At 46.3% G+C, this 11,420-nt stretch overlaps 1 protein-coding gene across 1 annotated transcript; it reads right to left on the bottom strand.

Annotated features, from left to right (window-relative positions):
• Positions 1-665: 665 nt before the first annotated feature.
• On the bottom strand, positions 666-11,343 carry VPS72 (vacuolar protein sorting 72 homolog). The gene is made up of 6 exons (XM_032397128.1): positions 11,106-11,343; positions 7,042-7,194; positions 6,740-6,854; positions 5,992-6,168; positions 1,571-1,715; positions 666-1,258 (listed from the first exon to the last, which is right to left on the bottom strand). The coding sequence occupies exons 1-6, from the start codon at positions 11,220-11,222 to the stop codon at positions 871-873; spliced, it is 1,095 nt and encodes a 364-aa protein (XP_032253019.1). The 5' UTR covers positions 11,223-11,343; the 3' UTR covers positions 666-870.
• Between the last annotated feature and the right edge of the window lie 77 nt (positions 11,344-11,420).

Genomic DNA, 11,420 nt, shown 5'->3' with positions numbered 1-11,420 from the left:
AACTACAGTTAAGAGATAGGACGGACGGTGGCAGAAACACGCCGAGGGACAGAGACACACTCCGTATCATTCCCAATAGGAGCCACCCCTCTCCTCCCATCTCCCACCAGGCTCTGACCCATAAGCCCCCTGCCTTCCCCACCTACCAGTCCTGGTGGCCACCACCCTTCTCACCTCCCCTTCTGTCGGTTGGTCTGTCAGTGCTACTGGAGCACTGTCCCAGCAGCAGGAGGAGCCCGGTGCCGGGGAAGAGGGTGGGGGAACAGTGAGCTCAGCATTTTATTATTTTAGCTCTGGCCAGGTGGGGGGTAGTGGGAGATCACATATACACAGCCCCCATACCCTGCCCAGCCCTGAGAGCCTCTAGTGGCCACTAACAGCCATGGCACTTCCTTTCCTTCCTGCATAGAAATCTGAGTCCTAGAAACTGTTCTAGGACAATCACCTAGTTCCTACTTACTTGGTGCCTTGCAGTGAATATAAGGTGATATAAAGGTAAGTATAAGAATTTTGTTTGGATGTCTAATTTAAAGGTGTTTATAATCCAGCTGGAGGAATGAATACTTAGAATTTAAAAAGGGAAGTTCACAATAAACGCTATTAAACAAAATAAAGACCCATATATACTCAGACATTCACGAAGACTTCTTGCTCCCAACTCTAGATCAGATACCAGACAAAGGGGATCTTTCTCTTTTATTAGATTAAAAAACACAAAACCAGTAGGCACTGTGGGGGGGGAAAGAAATATAGAAAAGGGCTGGGCAAAGCTCAGAGCTGACAAAGGGGAGAAGCAGGGAGAGAAGGGGAAACATGATGAAGAGCCCCAAGTCAGGGCAGGAAAGAGGTTTCCAAGGACTAAACATCTCCTTATTTGATGACAATTTTCTGGCGCAAGGCTCGGGGCCCAGAACCAGGGAGGGGCTCAGGAGGTGGTGGGCCAGGGCCCAGTGCCGAGGCAGTGGGCGGCAGTCCGTGGGCAGTGATGTACTTCTTGTAGGCCTCACGGATGATCTTGAAGGCTCGAGCAGTGGCATAGGGGATGTCTGTGACAGGGTCCCGGTACAGGGCTGGCCGATGGGTCACGGGGCAGACCTCCCGAACAGGGACCTTTGGGGGCCGCCCTTGGGGAAACCATTCCTCAAATGTCGCATCATCGCTAAAAGTGATGAAGGTACGGGAGCAGCGAGCTGGAGGGACGACGGGTCCAGTGCCCGCACGGGGAGTCAGTGCAGAAGCTGTGGGAGTAGGATCCAGTCTAAGGGGGGAGAGAGAGAGAAAAACACAAAAACCTCTGAGGAGGGAAAACAACAGATAAATAATGAGATCAGACAGGCAAGGAAAGAGAGGAAGGAGACAGAGTGATTGGAGCTTTCTGAGAGAATCTAAGTGACAGATGGGGAAAAGCAAGCTGGGCTGGATGGAAAAACCTAAGAGAGGGGAGAGGCTAAAAGAAAAGCTGAGGGAAGAGGACTCTGAAGGACATCCACGTGTTAGAGAGAGCTGTGTGAGGAGAGCTGAGGAGGGCAGGGAGAAGGCTCTCTCCCCTTCTTCCCTAGGACATACTCACCCTTCCACATCCACATTCTCCTCTTTCGGGCCTGGCTCCCCAACAAGCGGCACTGTCACCGAATGATAGGTGATTATGGGCCCAGGGCACTTCCGCTTCTTGTGCACCTGCTTCTTTTTGTCAGCCTCGAGCCTCTCATATGTCTCTTCAGGGTCAAAGGAAGGAATGAGAGGATGGTGAGTTCTCCCTGTGCCCACACCCACCACTGTCCCACAGTCTTTTGAGGACCTTCCTGGCTGTCTAGTCCCTGCCTAAGCCATTCATGCAAATCCTGTGAGGCCCCCTAGCACCTCTACTTCTGACGTTTTCTGTTTGCCGCCGACATCCTCTCTGCCCATCTCTCCTCTCCACCTGGTTCCTCATGCACTCAGAACAGTGGGACTTCAGCGCTAGAAGGGACCCTTGGATAAGGAGCCTGTTTCCCTCCGTATTCCTCTACAGCTGCCCTGTCCACTTGATCCCAGCAAGAGCAGCACGCTGCGTCTTCAGGCATCTTTAGTCGTTACAGAGTTCCTTCCTATTTTAAGCTGAAATACAATGACTGATGACACTGTTTTACCTTTTTGGGCTATAAAGGATGCAGTTCTAATCTGTCTTCCACATGACAGTCCTTTACACAGTTGAAATTAGTGTCCATGTCTCTCCAGGCTGATCACAATGCCCATTCCATCGAGCCATTCCTCGTACAACATGGCTTTGAGATACACTCTCAGAGGTTGCAAGCTGGGCAGCCTACTTAAGTGTTTTGTGTGATCTGTTTTGTATTGTATTTTTAAATTTTTTTAAGATGTATTTATCTGGGGGAGTGGAGAGAGCGCGTGAGTGCATGGAGGGATGGGGAGAGGGAGAGAATCCTCAAGCAGACTCCCTGCTGAGCTTGGATCCTGATGTGGAGCTCTATCCCAGGACCCTGAGATCATGACCTGAGCTGAAATCAAGAGCTGGATGCTTAACTGACTGAGCCACCCGGGTACCCCAAGGAAATTATATTTAAATAAAGAGATTTCTGGTTCCTCTTAAAATGACAAGAAATCTGGCAACCCTGCATCTGCACTGTCATGTGGCAACAATGAGCTGAGTGGAATAACTGCCTCTCCTTCTGAGCGCTCCGCTAATTCACCACAGTCCCCTGGCTGGACCTGTGACACTGTGCTACAGCAGTTCATGGTTGATATACATGTCTCCTCCTCAAGGACAATGACCGTGACTCACATTACCTATATATTATCAGGGCCATGCAGTGTTCCACACATTACAGGCACTCCACAAGTATCTGTTAATGCTCAATAGGTCAAAATATTCCTGTCCCTTTCCTCTGAATGAACTCCAAATTTGTTTCTTAAATGTGGTACAATCCTCTAGATAAAGTCAGACCAGACAAGTGTGCTCTGGAAACCCCACCAATGATTTAGCCTCTTTTGTACTTGGAATTCTGGTTGGTAATATTGCTTCCTTTCCCTTCAGCCAACCTTCCAACCCTTCTCCTTTCAAACACTTCCCTGTACCTTCTGGAAATCCTGCTCCATAATCAGCCAACTTATCTATGTCCCCAAGTTCCTCACTCAGCAGGCCTTCCACAACTTGTCTTCCTGGAAGCCTGGGATCCCATCAGGCCACCACTCTCCCGGTAGCCCTCTGGTGGAGGCTGCTCCCCCTGCCACATCCCAAGCAGGGTGTGCCTGTGTCCTGTTGAGCCCACGCTGCAGCTTTAGATCACGTCTCCTCTACCCATCTGCATTTCCCTTTTGAGACGTATGCCCCCAGGCTAGACCACTTCTCCTTGCTGGCACGCTCACTCTGTCACTCACTGAAGACTTAGGCAATGCTTTCTGCTCTTCCTCTCCACCACACTCCTATCATCCTACATCACCCTGGTGATCTCAACATGTACACAGGTAACTCCTTCAACATCCCATCCCCACAGTTTCTTTACCAATCTCATCTCTTAACAATTTTCCTGTCCGTGACACTTGAGCTATCCCATTCCGCTACAGCTATAGCCTATACTTTGTTATTGCCTGGAACTGCCCCAGCTCTGAAATACTACAGTCACACATCCCAGGCTCTGGCCACAACATCCTATCCTTTGGGTCTGTTTGCTCCCTCCTCTAGATACCTTTGTTCTTCCTTGAGACCTCCTGTACACGGACCTCTCCACATTCCCTCTCCCTAGCAGCCCCTTCCAGTCTTCATTTTCCTTTGTAAATCAAGGTTATTTCAGTCACTCTCATCAATCCAAACTCCCTGGCCCAGACCTGGATTGCTGAGTGCTCCTGGAGAAATATTATGCAACGGGGCAGACTGGAACTACCATGAACGCATGTTCTCAAAATTCAACAGACTCCCCCAACATCAGCAGAATATTCTATCTCAACTATTTCAAACACTCTTCACTCTCCTCAAGCTTTCAGCCCTATGCCCAACATCTGACAGGTGATAGTGCCTAAAAGACATCAGATGAGAACCACTCCAACGTCCTGCTGTGAGTTTACTAACCTCCAACTATAAGCCATCCTCCCACCCTCCCTCCTTAACTTAAGCCAATTCCTTCATCTGCGCTCTAGCTACCCCTTCCCTCCACCTCCCACTTCTCCAAAAACCCACACTATTAACTATCCTTTTTTTTGCTTCTCTATCATTAAACTCAGGGTGCTTCTCACCAAAGACAGAGTTCCTCCAATCTTTGAATAAAACAAACAAGGAAAACTCTACATTGACCCCAGACCCTATAGCTTTTATTCCTTCTTCCACCCTTCACAGCCAAACTTTTTAAGTCTGCTTCAAAATGGCATGGTTCCCAAAAAGTGCTCCTTAAGGTCATCTCTGACCTCTTTGTTCTGCTCTTGAGTGGCATCTCTGCAGCACTCAGAAGAGACTCTCTCTCAAACATTCTCTTTGTGTCTCTGTCTTCTCTTCCCCATGCTTTCTCCCTGGCTGATCTGACCACTCTAACGTCATCAATGCTATCTATACTCTACAGACTTTCAAATTTCTGTTTCCAGCCCAGATCTTTTGTCTAAGCCCGGATGTGTATACTGAACTGAACTCTCAGCACTGCATGGCCTGTTCCCAGACTCCTCAAATTCAACATGTTCAAAAATGAACTTATTTTTCCCCCTGCCGAGCCTGCTTCTGCAGGGTCTTCTATCTCAGTTACTGATGTAAGAAGCCTGGGAGTTACCTTCTTACAGTGGCCCAAACCAACCAATGTGATCAAAGGATGTGGACTATAATTACAGTGACATCAAGGTCACCTCACTGTTTGTGATGGCTCTCAGTCATTTCTGTTTTGAGGGACAGCTACTGTTTGAAAGTACTGAATTACCATCATACAGATAAAGATTAAATATCCAATTTTAAAGTCAATATAATGAAACAATCATGAAAATACATCCTAAAAATGTTGGAACTGAAGTAAATCTTTTCTCAATCATCGTGTTCTTTTGGAGTTATCTAAGTTTGAGAAATATAAAAGTGGAATGGCTTGGGTTCCAGATATCTGTGTAAACAATCTTCCACCCCACATTTGGGCTGTAAACATTCAACTATACATTCTTGCTCATGTAAGAGAAAGATTCAGAGAAAGAAAGACTGGGGGGTGGGGTAAAGAGAAAGAAAACAAATTAAATACTATAGTTGATTCTGTGTTATTTCACCCAATGAAAGTATGCCCCACATTGAGCATTTGATGGGATTGTATAATCTGCTGTTCCCTCATGTACCTCTCATGATTTAAGACTCTTAACACCCTATAAAGAAATGTGTGTTCTGGGGCGCCTGGGTGGCTCAGTCAGTTAAGTGTCCAACCCCCTGATTTCGGCTCAGGTCTTGATCTCAGGGTTGTGAGATTCTCTCTCTCCCTTTTCCTTTGCCACCCACCTTGACCCCACGGCATTCTCTCTCTCAAAAAAAATAAATAAATAAATAAATAAATAAATAAATGCATGTTTTGTACAATCTATTATTGTACACGATTGTGTACTCAGCATATAAACTGAAGAGATTTTAAAGAATCTTGACTTTAAAATAGTTCATCTCATGAACTAATTCTGGTGAATTTCTAATTTTCATGATTTAGGCATTATCACCCCACTACGTAAACCAGAACAGCAAAATACAAGTAGGTTAAGTAGTTTGCTGGCAGTCTTATAGAAAGTGAACAGCAGAACTAGGATTTGAATTCAATTTTATGCAATTCTTATTTTACACCAATACACTTTCTCTTCAATATAACTTGTACTTCAGAGCTCTCCTAACTGCCTTGTTCCTTGCTCCTCATCCCTCACTCTCTGCATTTCATTCCTTTGATTCCCTTGTTCTGAATCTCCATCTCCCCAGCTGCTCAGGTTCTCCAGTCTCCACTGGAGGTTTTCTCATGCTCCTCAGCCCTCTTCCCTCTGTTCTCAAAACCACAGACTGACCCAGTGAACGTAAGTTGAGCTCCTCTGTGATCTTGGCCTCTCTGAGCAGCTCTTCCTGGGTCAGTGGCCGCTCACAATGGGGCCCCTTTCGCCGCCGTGACTGGCCCTGCCTCTCTTGTACCCGAAGGAATGTCTGTCTTGTATGCTCAGCTGTAGACTGACGCATGGACTTCCGACCTGGGAAAGAAGTCAGAGAGGAAGAAATCTTTGAATTCATGTCCACTTCCTTTATTTATTTTTTTAATTTTAAAACTTAATTTGGAAATCATTTCAAACTTACAAAAAAGTTGCAAGAAGAGTCCACAGAATACCTATGTATCCTTTACCCAGATCACCTATTAACCTTTTGCCCCATTTGCATTGCATGTGTTTTCCCAAATGATCTGAGGGTTAAGTTGTACACATCCTAGCTCTTGACCCTAAATACCTCAGTGTATATTTCCTAAGAATAAGGGTTTTCCGGGCACCTGGGTGGCTTAGTCCGTTAAGCGTCTGCCTTTGGCTCAGGTCATGATCCCAGGGTCCTGGGATCGAGTCCCGCATAAGTGGGGAGCCTGCTTCTCCCTCTGCCTCTGCCCCCCCTGCCCCCGCTCATGCGTGCACTAATAAATAAGATCTTTAAAAATATATATAAGGGTTTTCCTTATATAACCATAGTATAGTTATCAACTTTAGTAAACTTAACACTGATACAATGCTTTATCATTATGTTCTAATTTTGTCAATTGACCCAAACATCTCCACTCACTGTCCGAGCCATCATCCTGTAGTTCTAGCGGCAGCAGTGCCTTCTCTTCTCGGGCCTTCTGAGAGCTACCAGCTGGAGTGCTGACCTTTCGAGGCCTCAAGCTCTTGAGAGGCTCCTGGGGACAGATTGGAATCAGATACCAGGGAACAAAAGTGATAAGGAGAAAGATGAGGATCTTAAGAAAACTAGCACTGTAGGAAATTGGACTGGTTGGGGGGGTAGAGTACTGGGACCTCATGAAGGGCACAACAGAAATTACAGGAAATTATGGAAGTCCAAGAAAACCAGGATACCCCCAGCACCTTATATGCTTTGGTGACTACTCGGCGCTTCCTTCTTGGCTCTTCTGCTTCTCCATCACTGGATGGTTCATCCCCTTCGTCAATGTCAAAGTCAGAGTCCACCTCATCCTCTGTGTCTGACTGGTCCCCTTGATACTCATCATCTCCTGATTCCTGAGGACATAGGGAGATGAGGTTCTGTCACTGGAGTCATCAGTGCCCCTCCAGGAACAGAATCCTTTTGCTTTCTTGATGTAAGAGTTGCTCCACTCTCCTTCCCAACACAGCCTTCAATTTCTTCAGGCAAGAAACCTTCCAAGCTGATGGCCTTTGGCACCAGCACCACCCCTTCCAAGCATTAATCGATTGCCCTTTACCTGTAACACGTTGTGTTAAATGTTGGGGTACAAAAGGATATGGTTTGATCTCTACCTTCAGGGGTCTCACAGTCTGGCAGAGGACAGGACATAACTGTAAAAGGAAGTCTGAATACAAGGCAACTATAAAGTATCAAATGGTACTAAAATGTTGCAGGAGTGGCCCCTAGGTGGCTCAGTCTGTTAAGTGGCCAACTCTTGATTTCAGCTAGGGTCATGATCTCAGGGTCCTGAGACTGAGCCATGTGTCAGGCTCCACGCTCAGCAGGGAGTCTGCTTGAGGATTCTCTCTCCCTCTCCCTCTGCCCCTCCCCCGCTCTCTCTCTCTCAAGTAAATAAATATATAAATCTTTAAAAAAAAAATGTTACAGGAGCTCAGAGGAAGGCACACTTCCCATAGACTGGTGGTCTGGGAAGGTCTAAACTTTAGGCTTTATTCCTTTAGAGCAGGGGTTGTCAAACTTTTACTGTGAAGGGCCAGAACAGAACAGGTAGTGGGTCAGATCTGGCCAGCAGGTCAGGGTTTGCTGAGCCCTGCTTTAGACTCTAAAGACCAAAGAGGACTTGAGTCATGGTTTAAAATACTGGTAATGTTTAGACAGCCAAGAGGGCAGAGGTATCATGGGTAGATGGAATAGCCAGAACAAAGGTACAGAAGCAGGAGTGTGTATACCTTGTTTATGTAGATTCAGACCTAAGTAAAGCAGAAGGTTTGTCTTAGGTAAGAAATCTTCCTAGCTGGGGCGCCTGGGTGGCTCAGTCGTTAAGCGTCTGCCTTCGGCTCAGGTCATGATCCCAGAGTCCTGGGATCGAGCCCCGCATCGGGCTCCCTGCTTAGCGGGAAGCCTGCTTCTCCCTCTCCCACTCCCCCTGCTTGTGTTCCCTCTCTCGCTGTCTCTCAAATAAATAAATAAAATCTTTAAAAAAAAAAAAAAAGAAATCTTCCTAGCTACTCCCTTTGACTCGGGCACAGCCTTCTTCCAACATTTATTAACTGCCCTGTAAGGCTAGAAGACATGAAAATATTAATTCAGTCAATAGAGAAACTTACATATCAGGTTAATAAACTGATGACTTTAATTTGTAGGCCAGTGATTCTCAATTCTCTCCCTCTCCTTGTCCCACTACTGATAATCATTGTTGAGGTAAACTTACTGAGAAATAGGTCTCATTCCTCAGGTGTGTTGGAACAGAAAAATAATTGGGTACTAGTACTCTGTATAATGGAGAGCCAATGAAGATTTGGGGAGATAGAAAAACTGTATACAAGGGGTGTTTCAGAAAGCTCTGGAGGTGGTTGGCTGAGTGGAGTAGGGAACATGGAGTACAGCCTAGAATTGAGGGGCTACAGGTTAGGGCTAGAATGGAGCCACATAAAAATAAAGGGAAAAACAGTTGGGGGCAGGGGAGTCAACTGGGCAGGGTGGCACCTCAAACATGTGGCTCTCTCTTCAATCAGTGATGTAGACCAACAGGCTAATCTTGGTACACATGCTGCCAAAGCAAGCAAATAGCACAGACAGTTGACACTCCAAGCTAGCCAGAGTTCAATCTTGCACTGATGACCATCATTTCCTCCCAACTGATGTTTGTAAAAGACAGCCTGGGAACACATTAATCCCCTAGTTCTAACCTGGTATTAAGTAATCTCACCAGAGATGAGTAGTTCAACTACATATTAGCTTAGTGTCCAATCAAAATGCTTTCACTAAGTTAGGGATTTACTACCATTCCTTTGGCTTTTATCAGGAGTCAATAATAGGCATGACTAGATAAGAAAATGTTTCTACATCATCTACTGAACCCCCGTTACTTTATATATCTTATATAAGGATGAAATTCTTCCTAGGATTTAATGCTGAATGAATTTTTCTCTTAAAGAACATATATGCCTCTTTCTTACTGAAGAAAGAAACTCAGGGCGGGGCGCCTGGGTGGTTCAGTCGGTTAAGCGTCTGCCTTCGGCTCAGGTCATGATCCCAAGGTCCTGGGATCGAGCCCCACATCGGGCTTCCTGCTCAGCAGGGAGCCTGCTTCTCCTCTCCCTCTGCTGCTCCCCCTGCTTGTGCTCTCTCGCTCTGTCAAATAAATAAATAAAATCTTAAAAAAAAAAAAGAAATTCAGGGTTTGGCTGCCAGGAAGTTCACAGCTAAATTTAATATCAATTGCTATTACCAATTTAGCAGAGGCTCCTGGTACAATTACTTCTGATCTGTCTCTATTTTTACTGTTCCTACTTTTTGTTTGTATGGTAAGCCTCCTTTAATCCTTTTTGGAAACATGAAGGGTACATATTAAATAACGACTCGTAAAATGACAGGAATAGGAAAATGGCCTTTGGGGGAGGGATGTGAACATTCTATTTTAAACTATAGTTGGTCAGGGCTGTGTAAGTAATGACTCCCAGTCATCAAGTCCTGTGGATTCAATTTCCTTAATTTGTCTTGAAACGTATTGCCCATGTTTCTCTACTCCCACTACCTCCTTCAAACCATTCTCCTCATGACAGAGTGAGCTTTCTAAAGTACAAATTTGATCATGGTACTTTGATGAATCTTCTCAGTCCTCTGGATGAAGAGCAAAACTCTTTAACATGGTTCACAAGGCCCAACATGATCTGGCCTATGCCTACTCCCTCCAGCCTTACTAACCTTTATTCTCCCACAAGGTTTGGAGAATGAGAGTAAGCATGCATGTACCAGACCGAGACTCAGTACCTTTACACATTCTGCCCCAGCCTCTCGGTGGGTTAACCTTTCTCCTTACCCTGCTCCCAGCCCTACTACTATTCATCCAGCCAAGGCCTACTTTTCATACTGTAGTAAGTTTAAACATCATGTCCCCCAGGGATGTCAATCCTGACCAATGACTCTGGCTCCCACATGTTACCAAAGCACCCTATGCTTACCGGTTATTTTACTCCTTATCACACAATATTTCAACTATTAATTCAGCTGGTTCCCCCATTGGGGTCTGGAATACGAAGAACAAAGTGGTGTTTTTAATACTCTCTGCTTCCCTAGAACTTAAAACAGTCGTTGGTTTGCCCTAGTTTCTCAACAGATATTTTAAAAATGGACAGATTCAATCAGTACCAGTACCAATCCAATCCAGAGAATGGACGTATACCGTTGAAGAAGACAAGCCATTTCTAAACTTACAGAGCTTACAACCTAATAGGAAAGTATAAACAAGCAGGCAAACCAAATCTAATTACAATTTGAAATATATTCTATTAAGGAAATAAATGGGCCACTTTTTAGAGCAGTTAAGGAAGGGTTAACTAAGGAGACATTTACATTAAGATTTGAAAGCTGAAAAAAGAGTAGGCTAAGCCCCTCTTTTTAAGATTCCTTTCTATACTTCAGGTGGATAACCAGGCAGTGGGCCAACGAGTGACTACGACGAGCTCGCGTACGTTGTTAGACGTCAGAAGTGCGGTGAAATATGCAACTAGAGAAGTACACAGTTGGTTTCTTCCATATTCTGGGGTGCCTCCGGAGAGCCCCTCCATCCCTGACCCCTCAACCCCATCCAGGACTCTCCTCTCTAGGGCTCCAATTTATCCCCCGGCGACTCTCCCACCCGATCTCTAGTATCAGCTCCCAGGGCTCCTCTCCATTCCCCGCCCCCTTCTTTGTCCGAGGTTTCTCCGTTCAGGACTCCTTTTAGCTTCCTCCCCTCCCTCTTCCTGGGCCCGGCTCTTGCCTCTGTGAAACCCCCATAAGTCGTCTGGTAGAACTCATCTTCCTCCTCTGCCTCCAGGAGCCCAGAAAGCCGATTCCCAGCGGTCTTCCGGGGGGCCCGGCCCCCAGCCAAACTCATACCGCCTACCGAGACTGCGCCGCTACCAGCGGCCCCTCACCCAGTGCGGCTATCGGAGCTCGGCGCTCGACACCACTACCTGCGGGTGGCAGGCGGCGGCGGAAGCCCGTCCTCCACAGGCAGAAGTAGCAGAGCGTCGAGAGGCTTCCAGTCGCGTCTGCCAAGCCGCCTTCACTCTACAGCCCCGCCCACTGGGGA

This window comes from Phoca vitulina, unplaced genomic scaffold (genome assembly GCF_004348235.1).
Source record: "Phoca vitulina isolate PV1807 unplaced genomic scaffold, GSC_HSeal_1.0 scaffold96, whole genome shotgun sequence".
NCBI classification, from domain to species: domain Eukaryota; kingdom Metazoa; phylum Chordata; class Mammalia; order Carnivora; family Phocidae; genus Phoca; species Phoca vitulina.
This window is presented reverse-complemented; position numbering and strand designations above follow the sequence as displayed.

What these genes read in the sequence shown, in the direction of transcription:
- VPS72 (XM_032397128.1), bottom strand. Translation starts at nt 11,222, where the DNA reads ATGAGTTTGGCTGGGGGCCGGGCCCCCCGGAAGACCGCTGGGAATCGG. An exon ending in CTTATGGGGGTTTCACAGAG is followed by an intron (nt 7,195 to 11,105) that starts GCAAGAGCCGGG and finishes CTATGTCCTCAG; the next exon opens with GAATCAGGAGATGATGAGTA. An exon ending in ACAGGATGATGGCTCGGACA is followed by an intron (nt 6,169 to 6,739) that starts GTGAGTGGAGAT and finishes CTTCTTTCCCAG; the next exon opens with GTCGGAAGTCCATGCGTCAG.